The 21,894-nt window shown below is 51.8% G+C and overlaps 10 protein-coding genes across 10 annotated transcripts; 5 read left to right on the top strand and 5 right to left on the bottom strand.

Moving 5' to 3' along the window:
• Positions 1-127: 127 nt before the first annotated feature.
• APUU_61271S (MBL fold metallo-hydrolase) lies at positions 128-1,248 on the bottom strand (the record flags this gene model as incomplete). The annotated part of the gene is made up of 2 exons (XM_041694595.1): positions 128-985; positions 1,048-1,248. 2 exons carry the CDS (start codon positions 1,246-1,248, stop codon positions 128-130), a joined length of 1,059 nt encoding a protein of 352 aa, XP_041560409.1.
• Positions 1,249-1,528: 280 nt separating this feature from the next.
• APUU_61270S (NAD(P)-dependent oxidoreductase) lies at positions 1,529-2,575 on the bottom strand (the record flags this gene model as incomplete). Its single annotated transcript, XM_041694594.1, has 3 exons — positions 1,529-1,591; positions 1,652-2,152; positions 2,210-2,575. The coding sequence occupies 3 exons, from the start codon at positions 2,573-2,575 to the stop codon at positions 1,529-1,531; spliced, it is 930 nt and encodes a 309-aa protein (XP_041560408.1).
• A 1,173-nt stretch (positions 2,576-3,748) lies between these two features.
• On the top strand, positions 3,749-6,655 carry APUU_61269A (uncharacterized protein; the record flags this gene model as incomplete). Its single annotated transcript, XM_041694593.1, has 7 exons — positions 3,749-3,839; positions 3,900-3,954; positions 4,011-5,076; positions 5,140-5,262; positions 5,311-5,361; positions 5,431-5,546; positions 5,602-6,655. The coding sequence occupies 7 exons, from the start codon at positions 3,749-3,751 to the stop codon at positions 6,653-6,655; spliced, it is 2,556 nt and encodes an 851-aa protein (XP_041560407.1).
• A 428-nt stretch (positions 6,656-7,083) lies between these two features.
• Positions 7,084-8,448, top strand: APUU_61268A (FAD-dependent oxidoreductase; the record flags this gene model as incomplete). The annotated part of the gene is made up of 3 exons (XM_041694592.1): positions 7,084-7,659; positions 7,732-8,038; positions 8,114-8,448. 3 exons carry the CDS (start codon positions 7,084-7,086, stop codon positions 8,446-8,448), a joined length of 1,218 nt encoding a protein of 405 aa, XP_041560406.1.
• A 531-nt stretch (positions 8,449-8,979) lies between these two features.
• On the bottom strand, positions 8,980-10,519 carry APUU_61267S (FAD-binding oxidoreductase; the record flags this gene model as incomplete). The annotated part of the gene is made up of 3 exons (XM_041694590.1): positions 8,980-9,099; positions 9,153-9,419; positions 9,485-10,519. The coding sequence occupies 3 exons, from the start codon at positions 10,517-10,519 to the stop codon at positions 8,980-8,982; spliced, it is 1,422 nt and encodes a 473-aa protein (XP_041560405.1).
• A 497-nt stretch (positions 10,520-11,016) lies between these two features.
• APUU_61266S (uncharacterized protein) lies at positions 11,017-13,568 on the bottom strand (the record flags this gene model as incomplete). Its single annotated transcript, XM_041694589.1, has 6 exons — positions 11,017-11,929; positions 11,977-12,203; positions 12,266-12,355; positions 12,399-12,599; positions 12,650-13,364; positions 13,414-13,568. 6 exons carry the CDS (start codon positions 13,566-13,568, stop codon positions 11,017-11,019), a joined length of 2,301 nt encoding a protein of 766 aa, XP_041560404.1.
• Positions 13,569-14,043: 475 nt separating this feature from the next.
• Positions 14,044-16,206, top strand: APUU_61265A (uncharacterized protein; the record flags this gene model as incomplete). Its single annotated transcript, XM_041694588.1, has 6 exons — positions 14,044-14,269; positions 14,325-14,404; positions 14,464-14,750; positions 14,806-15,123; positions 15,183-15,325; positions 15,386-16,206. The coding sequence occupies 6 exons, from the start codon at positions 14,044-14,046 to the stop codon at positions 16,204-16,206; spliced, it is 1,875 nt and encodes a 624-aa protein (XP_041560403.1).
• A 397-nt stretch (positions 16,207-16,603) lies between these two features.
• Positions 16,604-17,564, top strand: APUU_61264A (fumarylacetoacetate hydrolase family protein; the record flags this gene model as incomplete). Its single annotated transcript, XM_041694587.1, has 3 exons — positions 16,604-16,789; positions 16,842-17,211; positions 17,266-17,564. The coding sequence occupies 3 exons, from the start codon at positions 16,604-16,606 to the stop codon at positions 17,562-17,564; spliced, it is 855 nt and encodes a 284-aa protein (XP_041560402.1).
• A 563-nt stretch (positions 17,565-18,127) lies between these two features.
• On the bottom strand, positions 18,128-19,402 carry APUU_61263S (trihydroxytoluene oxygenase; the record flags this gene model as incomplete). Its single annotated transcript, XM_041694586.1, has 5 exons — positions 18,128-18,607; positions 18,665-18,896; positions 18,951-19,098; positions 19,154-19,349; positions 19,400-19,402. The coding sequence occupies 5 exons, from the start codon at positions 19,400-19,402 to the stop codon at positions 18,128-18,130; spliced, it is 1,059 nt and encodes a 352-aa protein (XP_041560401.1).
• Positions 19,403-19,907: 505 nt separating this feature from the next.
• On the top strand, positions 19,908-21,769 carry APUU_61262A (uncharacterized protein; the record flags this gene model as incomplete). Its single annotated transcript, XM_041694585.1, has 5 exons — positions 19,908-20,026; positions 20,086-20,147; positions 20,212-20,605; positions 20,661-20,720; positions 20,788-21,769. The coding sequence occupies 5 exons, from the start codon at positions 19,908-19,910 to the stop codon at positions 21,767-21,769; spliced, it is 1,617 nt and encodes a 538-aa protein (XP_041560400.1).
• Between the last annotated feature and the right edge of the window lie 125 nt (positions 21,770-21,894).

Below are 21,894 nucleotides of genomic sequence, written 5' to 3'. Positions count from 1 at the left end.
ATTGCATATTATTCATGCACTTGATGCAAGGCTACTCTAGGAGATCTCTTGCATATATCGCCGGGCTCTATGATCAATATTTGCTATTCTTTATTTCGCCATCCAATGTACAGGGAGGGTTCTCCACCTAAAATGGTGCTTGCTGCCTCAGCGCAACACGCATGTCCCGCAGGAATTCTGCGTCTAGCAATGATAGCAAAACCGGGTCATTCTCCTTCTCCATCCAAGTAGTATCATGAGCTAGTGCAATGTGGGCCCCCAGACTCTCCATTTCCCTCATCCGTGCCAAGGTGTCCTTTGCTGCAGACACATCTGAGTGCAGGCAAAACATAGATCCATCCGGCAGTTTGAAGGTCCCAAATTCCTTGGTGCCGTTCAGCAGGGCTCTATCGATGTTAGATTGTGTCTCGGTGAAAACAGTAATGACAGAGCTGGGGTTATTATACCGTGAATGGCAGCAATCAGAACCGAGGACCACCCATTCACCCATTGCAATCTTCGCGCAGGCACACAGGTTACCAGGCATGTGGCCGGGGGCCTCGATGATCCAGAAGCTTGCGTCGCCAAACAAGTCCATCGCGCGGTCAAACGGCCCAAAAGGCACCCATGGGCCGTTTAGTGTCTCCCAGCGCTCTGTTGCTTGTTCAGGGTCAAAGAACCGTCCATCCCAGATCGAGCAGGGGTCTGTGAGGTGGCCTGGACTACAATGCTCTGACGTGCCCGGCCCGAATAGAACTTTTGCATTGGGGAATGTCTGGCGTACCGGCCTGCAATGATCGAAGTGTGCGTGACTACCAATGGGGATCAGAGCAATGTCAGTAGAGGGAACTTGGGTCTGTTCCCACCTGAATATAATACGGTCTATTTCGTCCGCTGTAACCCCATTTCGGCGCTTGATTTGCTCTGAAATCGATTCCCAGGGACCCTCAAACTGGGCTTCTTTCAATACTCGGTTTGAAATAGCTGGAGCATAGTCTTCCGGATCCTTTGAACCAGTACACTTGTGAGGAGAGCATCATTTCCTGCCATAGAGGGATGGGGACCTACCGATGTTAAACCCAAATCCCAGATGATATGTCGCTGAGATGTTGGATGATAGACATAAAAGGCCCAATTATATAGACGGAATCTGTCTGCTGGTTCTCCTGCGTGAATCTTGTGGCATTCGGCGGTCATACTTCCTCCATTGAGGAGCTGGACGTGAACATATTTGTCCGTAATGGGTAGTTTGATTTTGGAACTCGACATGCTGCTGGGCCGTTCTGTCACCTAGTGGGGCTACAGGGAGCGCGGGGGGAAGAGGAGGAGGCCGTGGTCACATTTCTATCAATGAAGGATGGTGGACGTGGCGATTGCCCTATTGGAGAGTATGTGGCTGGAGACATTGGGGTTGCGCACCCCACCTGCTTGGGTGTTTATGGTCTTATGTACACTCATGTTCTCCGATTCTGCACTCGACTCCCTGCTTGCTTCTACCTAGGTGCTTATATGTCTCGCCTCACTAGTAAGTACCTTGAGGAAATAAGGCCTATTCAGTACCCTGCCGAGCGGGATCTGTGATATGAAGATAAACGGACGATCCGTCGCGATCCTACATATTAGACAGTCCAGTTAGTCTCTGGGGCCCTTTACTGGGGGACGAGGGGCTTACAATGCACTGCGGATCAACAGCCGCCTTCTCGTACACATTAAGAGCAGCCTCTGCAATGGTTGGCTTGATCCCCGTCGCATATCCAGCTTGCACACCCAACCCCAGATCCTTTATCATCATCTGCGTCTTGAACCCCAATCTATAGTTGTTGCTACTGGGGGCATGAGGCACAACTCCCGGAACGGGCTGCACATTATCGGCCATGAAGTTCTGCCCAGTTGAATGGTGAATTACCTCGTGCAGGAGCTTTTCATCAACCCCCGACCTCGTCCCAATCGCCATGGCCTCGGCCACGGCCAGCAAGATGGAACAGGAGAGATAATTGTTACTGATTTTCGCCGCTAGTCCTGCACCCAGGCGGCCGCAGTAGAAGAACTTCTTAGGGTCGCCCATCATTGATGCGACCTGATCCAGTCGCTGCGAGACGCGGTCCGTATCGGAGGGTTTGCAGTGTCCGATTAGGAAAGACAATGTTCCTGACTCTGCACCTGGGACTCCCCCCTGGAAGCCTCATTGCTTGTTAATAGGATGCTCCAGATGGCTTCGTCGAAAACATACCGAGACAGGGGTGTCGACATATGTCCCCGCTCCCTGGACCAGGAGCGCCTCCCCCATAGCTTGAGTCGATTTCGAGTCGATAGTACTGCACTCAAGAAGCAGCCGCTCGGGGTTCCTTCGCGCGGCAATGACGCCTGTTGCGGCATCGAGATACACTTGTCGCACTTGGTCGGCGCCAGGGACAATGGAAATGACAGTGTCGGATACTTCAGCGGCCGCCCTGGGCGAGGCTGCAATTACGACAGGACCGCCGGCTTGCATTTCATTGCAGAACCGCTCACATGCCGAGCGAATGACATCAAATATGTATAGAGTGCCTGTCGGCGACATCCTTTTGCGGATGTTCTTCGCCATGGCGTATCCCATGGCGCCTAAGCCTACGTGAGGTTCAGTATTGGTATATCCATGGCAGGGAATCAGTGCACTGTACCAATAAATGCGATATTATGTTCGGTCTCCGCCATCTTCAATGTATGTCTGCAATGACACTTTGGGGTCTGGTGGGGTAATGCCGCTCGGGAGCACACCGGTTACATATGTACGTATAAATATATATATAGAGCCATATATTTCTTACCCGCGAAGGATTGGCATCCGAGCACCCCACCTGGTGCTTGAGGTGCCACCTAGAGCAAGCTTTCCGAAACGGAAATACGATAGAGGGGGGGGGTGGAAAGCTATGGAACAAATAATAGTTCGTGTTGCCCTGGCACCAAGGCCAAGTTGGGCGTGGCGATAAATACCCCACATGCGCAATCATGTGTGGGGGACGATGAGATCCATGGGGGAATAGATTTCGTCACGCAGAGGCTATCAGAGGTGTAATGGGCAGGTAATAAGGAACGGTGCGGTCGGTGCGGGGAGCTTGTGCCAGGAGAGCAATAATCCTCCCTGAGATATCTGCACGTCGCGCCGTATATACTCGCGAATATAAATCTCGTCTTTGACTTGAATACAGGTCATAAGAATATAATCGGATCCTGGACAAACTGCTGTAACTGTGTTTTGGGTGTGCAAAATCTCGTCCCTATAGTGCTGGGACATGTAAGTGATATCAAGGATATAAGTTGTATAGCCTGCCGTTTGATAACTCTGTTAATGAGTCGGGGTAATGGAGACCATGCTTGCTGTACTACGATTCAGCGTTAGGGACAGCTCCCTTGTATTTAGCTTTCTTCTGACTAATTCAAGGACGTTTACACAGCAAGTATTTGAGCGCAACTGTTAAGTATTTAAGCATAACTATTGAGTATTTAAGCACAACTATTCAGTATTTGAGCACAACTGTCGAGAGGGACGATCGCAACAAGCGTGTTGAGTGGCCAATGCTGGTGGGTCGTAATGATCGCCGTCCAGCCAATACCAGAAAATCCAGCCAATGAGCGACCTCACTGGTGTCCACCAACCCGGCAAGCCCAGCCGTGATTCGTTGGTTCGTGCACATCGTCCCCCACGTCCGCCAACACCGCCGGGTCGTCCTGGTCTCAACTCTCCGCAGTCTTCTTCCTTCCCTTCCCCACTGCACAATGCAAAATCGCCATGCGGAATCATGATGTTGCTGCTCGGAAGTGTCCCAAGTGCCATCGCGTGTTTTCTAAAGTCGAGCACTTGAGACGACATGAACGATCTCGTGAGTATCTCTCTGACCCTGTCTTTGGCCGGGAAACGCGTTGAACATGGATCCTGGAAGATACCGGCGAACGGCCATTTAAATGCAAGGCCTGCGGCAGATCATACGCCAGAAGGTGTGTGCCTGTTGAACTTTCGTTTGCGCGCTTTGTCCTGACACATTGCCTGGTAGTGATGTTTTGAACAGGCACATGCGCCATCACCATCCAGCAGCACAGGAAGGAGATGCAGTAGACGCAGCAGCCGGATGGATTTCAATGGCCGATCAGCCTGAGGAAAGGACCAGTCCGCCGCTACATGCTGGCTCCCACGGGGGTACGTCCAACAAACGACTTTCCTCCGGCGAGCAACCGCCGCCTGAGTGTCTGACTCCACAAGGCCTCGTTATCCCCGCGACAGAGAACCAGAATTGGAACCCAACGACTATCGACGGAATGTCTGGCTTGGATCTGCAATATGACCAAGGGCTGCACAGTTTCCTGCATGACGTCCACGCCCCAGCATTGACGAGCGACCTGCATCGATCGCAACCAACAGCCATCCCATCTTCCCGACGGGCATTGAACCCATTCGAACCACACCTGGACTCGTCTTTGGACCTAGCCCCTCCCCACCGAACGGCTGATAGTGGTATGGACTTGGGCTCCACGTTCCTGGAGGGCCTGCTTTTGACGCCGCCAGGCTCTGGAGAAAACCAGTTCGGTAGCCCAGAGAAAAATAGCATCTCAAATGAACAGTTTGAGCAGGTGCGACGACTGTGGCCAACGCGCAGACGAAGGCCCACGCTGTCTCCGTCCCCTATTTGCTGGGATGATGTTCTCCTCCACCCCGAAGGCAATATCTTTTCCTCGACTTCATTAAAGGCACTGGGCAGCCTTGAGCCGTCAGCATCCGCTCTGTCATCCACTCTGTCACCGTGGGCACTTACTGAGGCTTGTCGGGATCGCCTGAGTCAGACTATGCTCCGCTACGTGTCTCCCAATGGCCAAACGGATGATCCTCGTGGTGGTTCTCCGCCCTGCAGTGGGCCGTGGAACAGTGAGCTGCCGCCTATCGATATGCTAGACATCTGCTTGGATTTGTACTTCGGCAAATTCCAGGTTCACCTGCCATTTGTTCATCCGGGGACATTCAAACCTTGCGATACGCCAAGTATTTTGCTATTCCCCATGTGCTTGATAGGTATGATGCTGCTCGACAGAAGTGCAGCCCGCAAGTTAATCGATGATTATCTACTGGTAAGTGGCCGTCTAAGCCGTCTTTCGCTATTACACGCTGTACGCTAATTTGCTTGGTCGCAGGGCGCCATTCGCCATTGTAGAGCCGAAATTACCTCCCAAGGCATTCGCCACTGCCCTGCCCCAGATCTATTCACGGTCTTGGGAAGCGCTTGCTTAGTTTTGTTCATTGCAGCGTCGACGGCTGTCAGTTATTCCTAGACCTGTTCTCGATCATACGCTGACAAACCACAGGAAATCGCTTTTGAAGAACAACGGCAGGCACTCTATGAGGAAGCATTATGTGTTAGAATCCCCCAGTTACTGCCATTGAGCAAACTTACCATATGCTAGGCTAACATTGCTTGTTAATAGCTGGCAAGGGAAAGAGGGCTTTTTGGTTCATGCAGTTACAACTCTAGCCTTATACAGATCGTGGGAGATGACGCCATCACATGGAACGCGTGGGCTCGTATGCAGTCTGCTCAACGGTATGTGATTCCCGAGTTAAATGGTCATTGAATAGTTTTTCTCACCTTTTATCAGTCTCAAGGCTTGCCTGATTCTAGCTGATGCGTACTCGGCACACATGCTCGGTACTCCGCCTGCCCTTCTCCCTGGGCATATCCAAATGCCACTTTTGTGCCATGATGAGCTGTTCAACGCTCATACGCCCCAGAAGTGGAAGAAATTACTTGGGGATGAGGATCCATGGCGCATGACGTCTTTCATGACGCCTAATATACAGAACCCCCCATCCAGACTGCACGGGCTTGGGCTTCAGACAGATCTTGCAGTGATTTGGCTCGATATTCTCAGGTCGCACCGCGAGCGAGAGAGACGGATGGAATTATTCCCTGGATCCTTAACTTCGTCGCATGAAAGTCCACCACGCCTAAGCACCGATACCAGCGGTGATTACTGTCTTGGATCCCGTCTCTCCTCGGTTTTTGACACGTACGGGGCGGAACTCAAGCTTGCAAATAGCAATTCGTTGATCCTGTGGCATTTTCTATGCCTTCAACTTACGACGGACATGGGCCTCATCGAGGATGCGGCTGGTAGGAGTGGACCTGAGGCCGCAAAAGTAGCCGTTGAGGGCTTGAGGCTATGGGCGCCATCCACTGGCGCTCGCCGTGCCTGCCTGCATGCGGCTCAGATGTTCATGCTCGTAAGCCATCATCGCCAGTCTGATGGCGTGATGCTCCACTCAGAAATGGCACTATTTAACGCGGCCCTTGTCTTGGGATTTTATCTATTCACAGCACCAGACTTCACCTCCAGTGGCCGCCCAGTGTACGACCTTCTTGAAGAGGTGGATTGGACCCAGGTTGGGACCTTGGGTATGGACGCACAGTGGTCTTCTGAGAACGCCATCGCCCCAGTATCAGCGGCCGGTGCCTTCATCCGCGACGGTGGTCCTGTTTGCTTCAGCGGCGCCGAATACTGCAATCCGTACGGCGCAGCTCGGAGGTCATTCATGAACGTTGCTTGCCAACTGGAAGAAGTCGGCAAATGGAACGTTGAGGAGTACTGCAGGGTCTTGCGCATAATCAGTGACACCTTGTTCACACCAGAGGATCAACATGCCGAGTCGTGAGCAGTTTGCGGATTTGCCAGAGGACGACGATTGAAATACCGTTGTTGTACAATAGCTCAATAGACCTGGTTTGTGATATGTAATTGAATCACATAGTTACCTGTCCTTGTCATTAGCACTTTACTTCCATGCAAGCGAGAGACAACCACCGAAGCTATATGGGCAGCGAAGAGGCAACGAGCCGACGAGGCGATTGACATCGTCTGTAGCGCTGTTCCTGTTTGTACCTGCCCATGTGGGGTGGAAATCAAATCCACTGATATCCCCCACCTGCGAGACAGTTTCCAACATGTTACCTGCCAGACAGCCTTGCACTGATTTAAAAGACGGTGGAAATACCAGTTGTCACCTTGCAAACGGCAGCTACATCCCCGAACACCGCACACCTCGCACAGAGCCGATCCCTCGAGCAAGTTGCAATCGCTCTCATGCCTCTCCCTTTCATCCTCATCGTCGGCGCTGGTCCCAGCGGCCTCCTTTTGGCGCTTATGCTAGGGAAAAAAGGCATCCCCGTACGCCTTCTAGAAGCTGCAGTGTCTCTGGACAATCGCCCGCGCGCGACCCATTACTCCCCACCGGCAGTCTATGAGCTACGCCGTGCAGGAGTCCTCGACGACATGGAGATCGAGGGCTCGTTCATACCAAATGGAGCGTGCTGGAGAAAGCTGAATGGTGAATTCCTGGCCGGAGTCGCTGCTCCGGGAAATAACGACGACGACCAGACTCCAATGCTGTGTCTTCCCTTGAATCAGCTAAACCGCATCCTCCAGCGGCAGATTGATCGATTACCGCACGTGCAGATACTGTACTCGCATAAAGTAACTGGGTTAGGTCAAGATGAAGGGAAGGCCTGGGTGGATGTGGAAACACCGAGTGGTGTCCAGCAGTTGGAAGCGCAATTTATAGTCGGGTGCGATGGCGCGAATAGTCAGATACGCCGCTCCCTATTTGGAGATTGGGAATTCCCTGGCTTCACCTGGGATCAGCAAATTGTTGCCACCAACGTACGTTATTGTTTGGCTTTATCCCAGAATAGTGCAGACGGATGACCACTAATTCGACTCCTATCTCTTCAGACCTACTACCCGTTTGAGAGGCATGGCTTCGACTGGGACTCAAATTTCATCATCCATCCAGAGCACTGGTACATGGCGGCGCGGATCTCGGACGATGGAATGTGGCGTGTCACTTATGGTGAGATTCCAGGCCTCAGCTTCGATGAACTCAAATCCAGACAGCCGGAAAGATTTAAGGCCTTGCTACCAGGAAGCCCTAATCCTGGAGATTATAAGATTGCCTCCTTCAGTCCTTACAAGGTGCACCAGCGCCTGGCTAAGAAGATGAGAGTCGGACGGTTCCTACTGGCTGCTGACGCAGCGCACTGTAAGGCTGCCCTAGCAAATGATTCTCCTGACCCGCTTTGCTCGTCCTGGCTAACCAATTGGTGCTCCGGTTTAGTATGTAATCCCTTTGGGGGCTTGGGGTTGACAGGCGGGATAGTGGATGTGGGCGGGTTGTATGACTGCCTCGCTGGTATATATACGGGGGAAGCCGACGACAGCATCCTCGACATCTATGACACTGTTCGGCGATCGAAGTATGATCATCTCATTAATCCGGTTTCCACTGCCAACCTCCAACTGTTATTTGGACAAAATCCAGAAACAGCTCTCGAGGACAGCGAGTTTTTGAAGACGTGCAAGAAGGCAGAAGCAAGTCCAGAGGTTGCTTCGCAGCAGCGGCAGGGGATTGATGCCCTGCAGTATGACTTCAGACAGCATTACCGGAAGTAATAGGTCATGTCAACCAGCCTATAATTCACACGATATGGTCTTTTCCGTAGTATTGTTCACCCGCAAAGAAACAATGCAGCTCCTGTTCCCTCTATTTGTGTTGGCTATAAAAGTAATACAGCTACTACTGGACTTCTCCTTAAATCGCAAATACTTCGTGTTGAGCAATCAGATTATCCCCCGTAAATCTGGGCCACAGGTATGACGAGCGGCCCATAGGGCAGTCAGCCTTCATAGGCCTACCAAAGGCCCACTGGGTTGGTTGCGGCCATGGAGCGCCGTATTGGGTGTTCAAGATGGCAAACCACTTCCCCAAGAAGTTGAATTAGAGTTTCAAAGCCTTTGAGATGCTGAAAACCTCGTTAGGCACCTTGGTATCTCGCCAGCTCGAATCCCAATCCAGAATCGCGAGATCTTTTTACGGATACAGACATCAAGAATAACGCAAAAGATGGACGAAAGGTTGCATCACTGTACAATGAACACCAGACTAGCAATACGATATCTCCATCTAATCTGCAAAGCGTTTAACTATAGACTCGGCGAGAATGTCGTCGATCCACTGAATCCACGATGGCCGATAAAAGTTTCGCTTGGGTCCCATTTCAGACGGATAGCAAGAAATCTCCGCAGGGCATTTTCGGTCAGAACCTAGACAAATGTCAATATCCACGGATTCATTATCCAATCAATTTCAATCTCACCGGCGTTATTCTTTGATTTGCGTCAAAATCGGCAATATATTGCCCGCATGAAACTTCCGAGGCACGTGTATAGACCTCACGCATCCAACGGCTCATACGATCGTCCCAGGAGGGACTTGTCCAGCAAGTCATTGAGGCAATATAATAGTGCTGTGGGATACTGATGGCTTGTTCTGTTTCATCAGGGCTATAATTTCCAACATATATACACCCAATTGAACGGCGTGTGGGTAGATCCCACAGAGCGGGCTTGATCGCTTCGATCAACTAATTAAGACAATTCGCTGTTAGTAACGTGTCAAGTGGACGAATCCGATAACTTCATCTCTTACCTGTTCTCTTTGCACGTCTGGCCTATTAAGAATGCTATCACATTGCCACCTCTCCCCATTTCCTGAAGGGTTAAGCTTGTCCTGGGCCTCAAATAGGTCGTTCCATGATCGTTCTGTGATCGGAATGGACTCGATTTGGTGCTGGACTAGAATGTTGGGCAAGCTTTCCCACGGGCTTAACATGGTTCTCGCCTCTGCATAGGTATCCGCAAAGGCTAAAGTGCTTGCCGCCATAAACACGCGCTTGTCGTTTACCTCGTCGTCGAGGCTCGCGTCATCACGATCCGGACGAAAGGTGGCGAAGGCAACCTCAACGCCGTATTTGGGAGTGCGATCGGTCAGCTCAAACAATGCGTGAAGGATACCGGAGAAGGACTCCGTACAATCAAAGACTAGCACTCTCTCCCACAATCGACGAGTTGGAATCGTTCTTCCCCAGATCTTAGTAACAACTCCAAAGAATCCCTGCCCACTTCCTCGTGCGGCCCAAAACAGATCCACGTTTTGAGTTTTGCTCGCTTTAACGATTGCTCCATTCGCTGTTACAATCTCCATCTGCTCGATCCATTTGTCGGATGTGCATCCCCAGCCACGCATAAACCACCCCTGCCCACCGGCAAGCAGAAACCCCCCAGCAGCAACGGTCGGAGAATGTCCAAACGGGAAGAATCTCCCGACGGAGGTTAAAGCTTCGGCAAGATCCTTTGATCTGGCGCATGGCGGGAAAGTCACTATTCCTGTGTGTGGACTGTAATGAATCCCCTGATTGAGGTTGCATGTGTCAATCAACACGCCATCCGGTAGCAGCGAGCAACATGGAAACAAATGACCACCTGATCTTATTCCAACCTTTGAATTGCTGAGGCGCGCATCCTGCAAGATATCCACTACCTCAAGTGTTGTGCGAGGTCGAAATATTTTTGCCGGCCTGGTATTTGGAACACGCGCATGGAAGTATCGAGTTCGAAGTGTCTCATATTCAGGGTCTCCTGGGGACACTCCCTGGCACTTGAGCGAGTCAAATGATGCACACATACTCAATAATCCGGAAGTGGTACTAAGCGACCTTTTGCTGTAGGGGCCAAGTATCCTGGTATCCTATTTATTTCCAAGGTAAGTAGTAATTAAGGTCTCCACCTCATGTGGTGCCTGGAGGTGCCTGGAGGTGCCTGGAAGCCGCCAAAAACCACCCCACATTAGAGGATAGCCGGTGAAGCGAACGATAATGAACTTTTTGAACATTCTCTGCAAATGTTTTTCTGTTTTTTTTTTTGTGAAGAAACGCGTAGTAATGGCCCAAAACTGGGTCATGTCTGATGCACCGAATTCACCCCACATCCAGGGCAAACTGCATCATAAAGTCTTCACTGCCTGGGGCCTCAGGCAACTATTGGGTGGCCGTCCACCGGCTCTCACTTGCCACAGAGATTGAACCAACATTGACGAAGTTACAGTAAGCTAGTATCAAAGGTACAGGAAGCAGTCCATATCTTACTCCGGCATGGTAGAGCGGCAACCTTCAACCAGTTCTACTACACCATAACCCTAAGAAGACGTCCAAGTTTGTGAGATATACCCCAATGCCCGATCCGATCCAGCAGATCAATGAGCGCATAGAAGGTCCTGCATTCGGCAACACTGGGCCTTACAGATTTGAAATTATTGGCCTCGAAGAGTACCTTCTGACAGTCTATCCCGAGGGACAGTAGCTCTGGGAAGTCCGTTGTTGCCGGGAGTAAGCTGGATTGCCCTTGCCCGAATTCGCAATAACAAAGCCACACGAGTGCAGCACGGAATAGGACGCGAGGGATATGGATGGGCGGCTCGGTGCCAATTCTTGTTGATTCGAGGTGGCGGAGGATAAGTGCACCATGCAGAGCACACCGATGGCCTGCTACGGAGGAGGCCCATTCAGAAGCATAGCTGCGGTGCAGTTGTGCCTGCTCGTGGCCACACTTTCCCACTGCAACCTCGAGTCGATTTATATCAACAAACAGGCTGATGTATGCCGAGTGGCAAAGGGCGTGGAGCAAAAATGCATCTGCGGCAGGGCTATCGTTTCCCTGGAGATATAGGTCGTGAAAACGGACAAGCATTTCATTGTAATCCGGTATGCATGGCTCCCCTTTCTTCCAATCTTCCATGATGTTGGATGATATCAATTCGAGCTCTACACATTGTCTGAAGCCCGATCTGTGCTTGATGCTCCCGGGTTCCGGAAGTTGTGACGCGCCGCCAGAACTGTGTGGCGTGCGAGGCTCATTGGACACAGCAGAGGTTGATATCTGGCCCTCAATCACGCTACACCACTCCTCCGCGGTAGAGGCTTCCCATAGACTGTCCCCAGCAATATTGGGCAGGCTTGCAGCCGGAACTCTCAGGAAAGGGGCTGTAAGCAATAGTCCAGATATTTCAGCGTCGTGGATACACAGCGCAAGAGCCAATCTGGGCACTGGTTAGAGATGGCAAGTGACGCATTGGGCTACTCGTACCTCTTTTGCTCTTCCTTTCGAACCCAGGACACCCATGCTGCCTTCGGGTGTAATCTAGCTTCGTCGCGAAGCGAGTCAATGGATTCGGAGCGCACACCAAACATGCCATAGCGCCTCGCCCACTTCCGGTCTGTCAGTGCTTTTTCGATATGCTGAGTTTGCAGGCCAATACTAACCGCAATCACCGTGCCATGGAAAGTTTCCGCCACGAGTAAGTCCTTTGGTCTCTGTTGTGGTTCGTGTTCTGATTAGGCCCTAATTGCCATAAACATAAAGGAGGATTCGTTACCCCAGATAGGAGACCAAAGGTCTGCCCAATTATGGCCGCTTGCACCATCGCAATAGCTTCTGTCCCACCTCGAGCGATATATCGCTCCCACTACAATCGTTAGCCTAGCACTGGTCGATTATGTTTTACATACAGATGCAAGTATTGCTTTGTTCAGCATCTCGAATATTCTCTCCCCGTGAGTTGCAGCGCCGGGCGAGCCGATGAAGAGACTGCCCACCGAACAGATCGAAAGGAGCAGGAGTGAACTCTTAGCAGACGGGCGGAATGTTGGCGCATGCACAATGGGAAATACAGGGCTGAACTTGGTGAAGTACATCTGAATGCAAAGATTCTACCCTGGTTAGCTCGGAGTCTCGCAGTTTGATCGAGGCAGTGGCTCACCATGGCATCCGTGGACGGTAGGGGTGAGCTGGGCACAGTTTGGTGTAGTTTGTGAGCGAGACTGTCTCTGTATTCATCACTTATTTGGGCTCCTTCTGGCTCCACGTCCGGGGTCACAGATCCAGTAGTGCTCGGTGTAATGAAGTTAAACCAATGCTGCTTGACCAAGTCCTCCTTGGGGGGTGCACTTGGGGGTTCGGAAACCACCTGGTCCACCTCGTATGAGGCGTTTAACACAGGATCATCATATGCGCGCGGAAGCCAGTTGGACGCCGAGTCGAGGATACATAAGTTGAACGCATCCAAGTCGAATTCCTCATTCACAAACCAGCCGGGAATCTGAGGGGCCGCCCCTGATCCCCACCCATAGGGCTCGTTTACTTCCCTCGCATTCCAAGTGTCGCTGCTATGCTGGGTTCTTATATCAGGGAGACTGGGGCCGGCCCCAGCTCCTGTACACAACCCAGGTCGGTCGCCAGGTTCAATAGGAGGCGAATATAGGCTGCTTCCATCGAGAGGCAAGCCACCGGTGGAGGCAGTCGCACCCCTGCCGGCCTCCGCGAATTGAGACTGAGCGCACGTTTGGCCGAGGCACAGGGAACCGTGGAGCGAGGGACTGGGATAGTGGTTAATGAGTTGGGCACCTGTGGTTGCTGTTTGGTCGTCGAAACCAGCGGGTTGAGGGTGGTTTCTGGAATGTCGCAGCAGGGAGTCCCTGGGCACGTTAGTCCGTTTCGTATCTCACAGGCATGGTCATTGCGCACTGTCGACTGAAGGCTTTCCTACAAACCGCGCAGACAAATGGTTTCTCCCTAGTGTGAGTCCTTATGTGCCGCGCAAGGTGGTCATCCTTGGTGAACGATTGCGAGCACCACGAGCACACGCGTTGCCGTCTCCCGCGACGACGTTCTGACGCCATCTTGTAATGCAATATCTGGCTTGTTGGATTGGGAGTGGGAAGCAAGTGGTGGGCATGAGGGGCAAACCGATCGGAAATACGGCATAGCAACCAGGTCATGACGAGGACCCCAGACCCCAGACTTTGCGTGCCCCAGATTGGCCCTCTTGGACGCGGGCACCAACAACTCAATTTGTATCCGTAAATCCGAGCGGCACGCCGCGGAATTCCGGTGGGACGTGGGACATGGAATGTGGGACGTAAGCAATTGCCGCAGACCAGGAGACCTCGGTGAGCACTGGCCATGCCCCTGATCCGTGCCTGCTAGAATTAACTCGGCGTGGAGTCCCCGCGTGTTGTCCCGCACGAGCATTGTGTATTGCCCATTTCACTGGTTATTTCATGGTGATTTGCGCCGGCGGCTCCTCCTTCGAGGATATGTAATATCAGAACCCTTTTTCGTCAACCAACGCAGGCGAACTCTGGAATATTCAGAATGGACGGACAAGACCTCGAAACCACTGATGTGGTTGTTTGCGGATGTGGTCCGACAGGGGCCTTGCTGGCTGCATATCTCGGGCAAATGTCTGTTTCCACTGTCGTCCTCGAGAAGGAGGCGGATATTACAACGGACCCTCGTGGAATAGCATTAGACGAGGATGGCATTCGCTTACTGCAAGGCGCAGATCTCTATGACAGTATCTACACAGAAATCGGAACGTGTAAGTCGTGCCTTTCAGGTGAACTAAATGGTGGTCTGACAAATGCAATGAAAAGGCATGTACAACTTCAACTTCATCAGCGGCACGCAGAAGGACCTGGATGCGGCTCCCTTTCTCTCAATGGACTACGGCACTGTAAGCTGACCATGACCATGTCACGCACTCAGGGCGCATTATTGACGAGATTGTTATAGACATCTGGCGGGACAGGGCATGTCGGCTTTATCTGCCACAAGCAGCCGACACTGGAGAAGAACCTGCGGAGGAAACTAGAAGATTGTTCGTTTTGTGATCTGAGGCCACAGTCGACTGTTGTCGAGATCGAAGAGGACGCCCACTGGACTTACTGCACTTACACCGACGCTCACGGCAAGGAGCGCCGGCTTCGAGCCAGGTTTCTGGTGGGTGCGGACGGGAAAACAGGTTTCACTCGCAAGGAGTACCTCGAGCCCAAGGGGGTTCACATGGAAAGGGCTCATGAGTAAGAGATAGTCCACTTGCCCGCACTGGGCTCACTGCTGACCTGGTTAAACCAGCTGTTTCTACGAGGAGACATGGGTCGCCCTGAACTGGCATATTACTCCGCCAACCCCTGAAACCCACCCAGACTTCCCCCTATGGCAACTCGGATACACTCCGACCGAGGTGTACGATCTTTTCTTCCCAGAGAACTTTCGATTCCTCTGCAATCCGGAGCGGCCGGCTGTATGCGGGAGGTTTGGACTACCAGACGACCGACTCTGGAGGTTTGAATTTGTGGTGCGCCACGGAGAGGATCCCAACGAGATGGCCAAGCGTGATATGATAAAGAGAGTGGTGTTCCCTTACATTACGCACCAGGGAGATAAATATGGGTGGGTATACCCCATTCAGCACTTCCGTGAGCAAGTAGTTGATGTTCTGTGTTGCGTAGGCTGAGCCACGAAATCCAATTTCCTGAAGACTGCATCCATGTTATACGGTCTCGTCCCTTCAGATTTTCTGCTCGCAGCTGCAATGTCTGGGCGAAGGACCGCGTCATCCTGTGCGGCGATTCTGCACACGTCTTTCCCCCTTGTAGGTGTCCATCATCTCATCCTGAGACCAACTGGCTAACATACATCTAACTACATATAGTTGGAGGCCAGGGCATCGCGTCGGGATTCCGCGACGCTGCGTCCCTTGCCTGGCGTCTAGCCCTACTATGCCGATACCACTCGCCCGAGTCGGAGTCCTACAAAACTGTCCTGGAATCCTGGTACCAAGAGCGAAAGCAGCAGCTGGACCAGTCTCTCGCGTCCACCATCCGAAATGGACAATTCGTAACGGAAGCCCACCCGCTTAAAATCCTCCATCGGTCCTGGTACTATTGGCTCGTTCAGCTGGTGCCCAGGTGGAAGCGTGAGATGCAACTCGGCCGACGCAAGGATGGGCTTGTCCGCTACAGCCATCTTAGCGGCATGCCTTTCGTTCCGGACCTTAATGGTGGGTTAAACGTTCCCCAGGTGTATTGTCGCGACATGAGCGGGGAGGTGCATTTCACAGACGACGTTATCTTCCGGAAGCGGGACAAGGGCCTGTTTCGGATGTTTGTATACTTGAAGAACAGTGCAGAGATTGGCACAGCCAGAGAAGTCTTGGACGACGTTGAAGTTTGGTCCAACGGTGAGATTATCGCTGACCAGACTCCCTTCATTGTCGAGGATGTAGCCAAGAAGGATGGGATCATTCCAGGCAAAAATCCGGTATATCAAGTGGCTACAGCGGAGGAGTTTGCTGCATCCCCTCTTTGTACCCGTCGTCCAGCACCGGCCTGTTATGATAAATATCAGCTTGGGGACAGGGTTGGGGGCAGGTTCGTGATCGTGCGACCAGACCGCTTCATATTTGCTGCCTGTAGGGGGAAGGAGGACTTGAGGCGAGCAATTGATCGAATGTTGGAAGCTCTACAGCATTAAATGTACTTTAGGTTATAGAAATCTCACAACTCCAATGCCGTGCCTACCTCCATTCATCGGATCGCACATATATAGTCAAAACGGATGTACAGTCGTGGGTATTGGTTTCTCTAAGGCCATGCTTCAGTGGCATGCGAAAGGAGTCCGTGGGTTTCGGTGCTATACACCCTATTTCCGTTGTTTTAAGAACCGTGGGACAGAGACTACTTGGGCCATCTGGCACAGTCCCACGTCCCACGTCCCGCAGTCGCTGTTGCAACTCTTTAGGGCCCCGCAGAATATAACCCTCAATATATAGAACCAGGATCAGCAGAAACAAATATATGTGACTCGAACTAGTGGCATCCCCTTTTTAACACCTCTTCATTCACTTATTTGCATAATCACCACCGCCGTGATGTCCTGGACACACCTCGTTCGCTTTATTGCCGCTGAAGATAGCCAGATTCACCTGGGCCAGCTGGTCGATACTGCCCGTGACGTCGGGCGAGATACCTTCGATGGCGCCAATATCCCTGTGTTCCTAATTGAGGGGTCCATATTCGACGGGCGAGTGACCGAGACAATCTTGCACATTCAACAGGTCTGTTCGCTCCCCCCATCCCGTCATTCTGAGTAGCGGCTGACCATATCAGCTTCTGTCCCCAGTCTCCCGCGAACAATGCAGCTACATCCGGTGTCTGGGTCTGAACTATCTGGACCATGCCAGGGAAGCAAACATGGCCCTACCAAAGGCGCCCGTCCTCTTCACAAAGCCACGCACTGCATTAGTTGGTCCGTACCCGACAACGGTCAATGTGCCGAAGTGCGCCCAGGATGAGACCAGTGACTATGAAGCCGAGCTGTGCGTGGTTATTGGAAAGACCGGTCGTGATATTCCCGAGGAAGATGCCCTCGAATATGTGCTGGGATACACTGCGTCCAATGATGTGTCGGCCCGTTCGCTCCAGATGATCACTCCTCAGTGGTCGTTCTCGAAAGGACTAGACGGCAGCTGTCCGATAGGTATGTCTTTCCTCCGTTCCTACTCGAAAATCGGGATCCTAATTGTTCTCCCAGGTCCTGTCCTCGTCTCCCCTAGTGTGATAGAGGACCCCCAGAACCTGCCCATCAAGGCTATACACAACGGTCGCGTAGTCCAGGACGGACATACGAAGGACATGATTTTTTCGATCAAGAAACAGATTTCGTACCTCTCCCAGGGTACAACTCTCGAGGCCGGTACCATCTTCTTGACCGGCACTCCGGCTGGCATTGGATACTTCCGGGAGCCGCGCGTGGTTCTCAGAGACGGGGATGACATGCGGGTGGAGATTGGCAAGATTGGAACACTGGTGAACGAAATTAGATATGAGTAGGTTAAGCATTGAAATAGAACTCGTCATTGTAGACATCCATTTGCATTGCATATTTTCTTAAATGGGTGCTAAAGTGGGTTGCGACTTCTGCTTCCCGCCTGAAGAAATACAGATTTGTGTATGAACCCTTGTTAGATTGCTTTTTGCCAACCAAATGTAGTGTGATGTCGCATATAGTCCTTCATAGCTAACAACACGACCGAATCGAGTTCATGTCTGTATCTGCTACTCGTTATCAATATGTTGGATAATCACATTTCTTTCCGAACCCTGGCCCGTTGGTATTAACCTTACAGGGCCAATCTTGTCTCTAGTCTCCAGCCAGTGAATTTGTAAATGATACTGTATCGCTCCCAGATATACTGATACCGGCAAAGCGTGATATCTAAACACAAGGGGTTTCGGCGACCCGGAAGCTTTTGATTGAATCAAGGTCACCAAGTCCAACCATAGTTCTATCGGAGGCGTATGCAGTGTTGAACTTGTTACTCTCCGGGCAAGAATGTGAATAGAAAGTTCATCTCAACTTTATCCTACACTCAATCCCCATCTATTCTAATCCTTCACTGCAAAAACCAAGCCGGCACTTCTGGTCCCCAGACTGCCAGACCCTCATCTCCTGCTGGGCCATAGCCTATCGGTGTTTCTTCATTCACCAGATCCCCGTCCGCATAATGCTCGACCATGTTCCCGGTGGTGTCCCACCAGTAATCGAATATTTGGGACCCTAGGATATGCCGTCCAACGCCCCATACACTCTGGTACCCCCGTTTCGCCAGCCACTGGTGGCCTAGCTTCTGGGTGTCAAAGTCGTGCACCTCGAATGAGCAGTGGTGTACATGGGAGGTCGAATTAGTGCTCATGAAAAAGCAATGATGGTCGACCAGATCTGTTCCACGATCAATATGTGCAAAGAGGGCGACGTTAACTTCTTTCCCGTCTTGTTCCACAGTGAGGAAGTCGGACGGCACGATGTTGAAATTCTTCGTGTAGAAGTCCACCATGGTGGGGAACTTCTGAACACAGAGCCCAAAGTGCCCTAGCTAGTGTGGCTTTTAGCTGTGACGTTTCTTTGGAAGTGCAGTCAACCATTGACATACCTTGTGGACTGCTGCTGGTCCGGGGACAAACCGTTGGAATTTACGAACCCGTGGTTTCTCCAGTTCATAGTTGACGAGCAGAGGAGACGGGTGCTTCCCACGTTCCGCTGCAGTCTGCCCGTAGATGAGGTTCAAGGGGAACCCTTCGGGATCCGTAAGAGTGAGTAAGAAGCCTCCCCCGGGAGCATCTGCAATTTCCTGAATCTCGCCAGCAGTGGGCAGTTGTGACGCCCTTGTGAGTCCCAATTAGCCAACCTTTCTGCTATGTGATCAGGCAAAAGCTCACCTGCGCAAGTCGTCGTATGTTTCAACCTCGAATGTACCACCGAGGAATTTCTTCTCGCCCTGTCGAGCATAATAAACGTACTGATCTGTCCCATACCCGCGATACCATATCTCATCTGCAGTTCGTTTGGCTATCTGCATTCCAAAGTCTTTGGCCCGTCCCGTCAGCCATGAATGCATGCAAAGTTAGTTGTGAAACTATACCTTGAAGGTAAACGGTGATCTCGTCTAGATTCGGGTGCTGGTACCGCATATGTGCTAACTTTACTAGACGGATCTGGTCCCGCGTGCTGATTCCATAGCGGCCGCGCCATGAGGCGATGCTTTCCTGCTTGGGGCCGATGGCTGTAACATCGGGAATGGAGCCACCGTGACATGGTACTTGATCTGCGGAAGTGTCCTAGACAGGTCAGGTATGAAGGGCAGTCCAAAGTGGGCATTCGTACGAACCATATTATGGGTATACTATGCTGCTACTATTGGGTTGCCTCGGGTCGATATCTCGCGTTGAACTCTGATGCCATTGGTGCTAATTTATATTTTCCAATAAAAAAGCTGTTGAACAATAGCCCGTAGTTCCCACATAGAAAGCCCAATTGCGATCAGCTGGTAGATACATTGCGGTGATGCGGAGGCGGGACTGTCCCACGGCAGACACCAGACAGTAAACCAAAGGGTCCCGCACGGCGAACGGCTCTTCGGCTACTGGCGGTATGGTACTGAGCAGTAGTGGAACCTGTGGCGGGACCTGACCACCAAGAATCATAGACAGCTGGGGGGCCATATGTAGTCAGTACAATACAGGTCCACTCTCTCCCACCGTCTTCCCCGGATTCCCCCACAGATGGCTCCGCGGTTCTGGAGCTCAGGTAACAAACACCAAGAACAGACACCCATATAAAACTGCAGCCTTTTCGCTCCTTTGGAGGTGTTTCGAGCTGGGACTTTATGTTTCAACATGGATCGAGCCCTACCTAACCAGTCTTTGGCCGAAAGTGCCCCCGGCCGGGATGTTGTTCCAGGGACAGAGATCATGCTCAGTCCTAATAGCGCCCACGAGGGCAGTGCAGACATCGTGTGAGCCATCTGGTTTATTCGCTTCTCGCTTGATCGAAGAAAGGCTCATTACAGATAAGACTTTCTCCGCAGCCCTCAAAAGACCCGAGAGACCCTTTGAACTGGTGCCGACGTTGGAAATGTAAGACAGCCGTCTCGAGCCCGAGAGATTTACCATGCCCAGTGCTAATACATGTACCCCCTAGATGGTGTAATAATCACCCAGTTCCTATTCCTCTTCGTTGCCGTCGAGTCCGCTTTGTCCATGGGACCAATGTTCCCTCTCTTCGCGGAGGAATTCTCTCTGGGTGAAACCGAGCAAAGCCTCCTGACTGGCGTGTGCGTTCTTGCCTTGGGCTTTTCAAACTTCATCATCGTCCCATGTTCGAATATCCTGGGCCGGCGTATTACTAGCCTTGTTCTATGTCTTCTAGGCGCTGGCACATGTATCTGGCAAGCCCTGGCATCGACGTATTCCTCGTTGCTAGCGGCCCGCGTCATTAACGGCGTTGCAACAGCAACAAGTGAAACACTGCTGGTCCAGGTAGTCTCCGATATGTTCTTCCTTCACGAGCGTGGCCTGTGGACAGGAGTTTACTTGTGAGTTTCATTTGTTCGACAGTGCGCCTTCAACTTAACTAATTGCGCGATGCAGCATGGGGTATTTCCTTGGGCTATTTATTGGGCCCGTGATATCGGGAAACATTGCAGAACGGTATGCTTATCCCGCCTTGAGGTGCCCTTATAATTCTGAGGGCATGGCTGATGTGACTGCGTGCCAGATTCGGCTGGAGAAGCTTCTTCTGGCTCTCGCTAGCGATGACGCTGTTCAACTTCGTTACACTGTTGCTTTTCTTCCCAGAAACCAAGTTCCAGCGTCCTGGCCATACGCGGTCTGAGTTGTCTTACCCAGCGACAACGTCCCCCGAGGAAGCAACCGAATGCAAGTTGGATTGTGAAGAACTCGAGGGGAACAATGTCACAAGTCCACCCATGGCTAGTCGTGGTCGGCCTTCTGCTGCCCAGTTCAGACTCTGGCAGAATCCTGATCCACAGTGGAAGGAATTCATCGTTCGCGACGTCTTTACCCCGATGTATGTCTTTATTTTCCCGATCATCTTCTGGGCTGGTCTCAATGTAGCGGGCCCCGCCAATGTCCTCCTCTACTGGAACCTGACCCAGTCTCCTGTACTGAGCGCACCCCCATATAACTTCACCCCCTCTGCAGTGGGCTATTCGAACTTCGCCTTTGTTGTTGGAGGCCTTATTGGACTGGCAACTGCCGGTCCGCTCTCTGACTGGGCTGCCATCCAGGCCACCAACCGCAACAATGGCATTCGTGAGGCGGAGATGCGGTTGCCGGCGCTGATTCCTTTCTTCATCACCACTGTTGTCGGGATTGTGATTGGCGGCGTTGGATATGACCGTCAGTGGGACTGGCCTGTTGTTCTTGTTGTAGGCTATGGCCTATCGGGCCTGTGTGTCACCGCAGTGCCCACCATCGCTATCGCATACGCAATCGACTGCTATCGACCTATTTCAGGAGAAATCATGGTGGTGGCGACGGTAATCAAAAATACCTGCGGCTTCGCGATGAGCTACTGGGTGTCTCCTCTAGCGGCACGCGAGGGCTGGATATCACCGACCATGGTGGAATTCTCGCTGACCGTCGGACCAATGCTGCTAGGAATTCCGGTTTATATCTTTGGCAAGTCACTTCGACGCCGAACTCGCAATTCCAAAGTGCATTTGTATAACGGATGACCAGAGCAGGGGCAAGGCATCGTTCTCAACATTCTATTTCTGAAAAACTCGCCTTATAGGCTGAATATAATCTTCTGACTTGTTAAGCTCTCCTAAACAGCCCTCTTCTAGCTACGCTCATGCAG

Source organism: Aspergillus puulaauensis, chromosome 6 (genome assembly GCF_016861865.1).
Source record: "Aspergillus puulaauensis MK2 DNA, chromosome 6, nearly complete sequence".
NCBI classification, from domain to species: Eukaryota; Fungi; Ascomycota; class Eurotiomycetes; order Eurotiales; family Aspergillaceae; genus Aspergillus; species Aspergillus puulaauensis.
The sequence above is the reverse complement of the archived record's forward strand: the minus strand, read 5'-3'. Positions and strand labels throughout refer to the sequence as shown.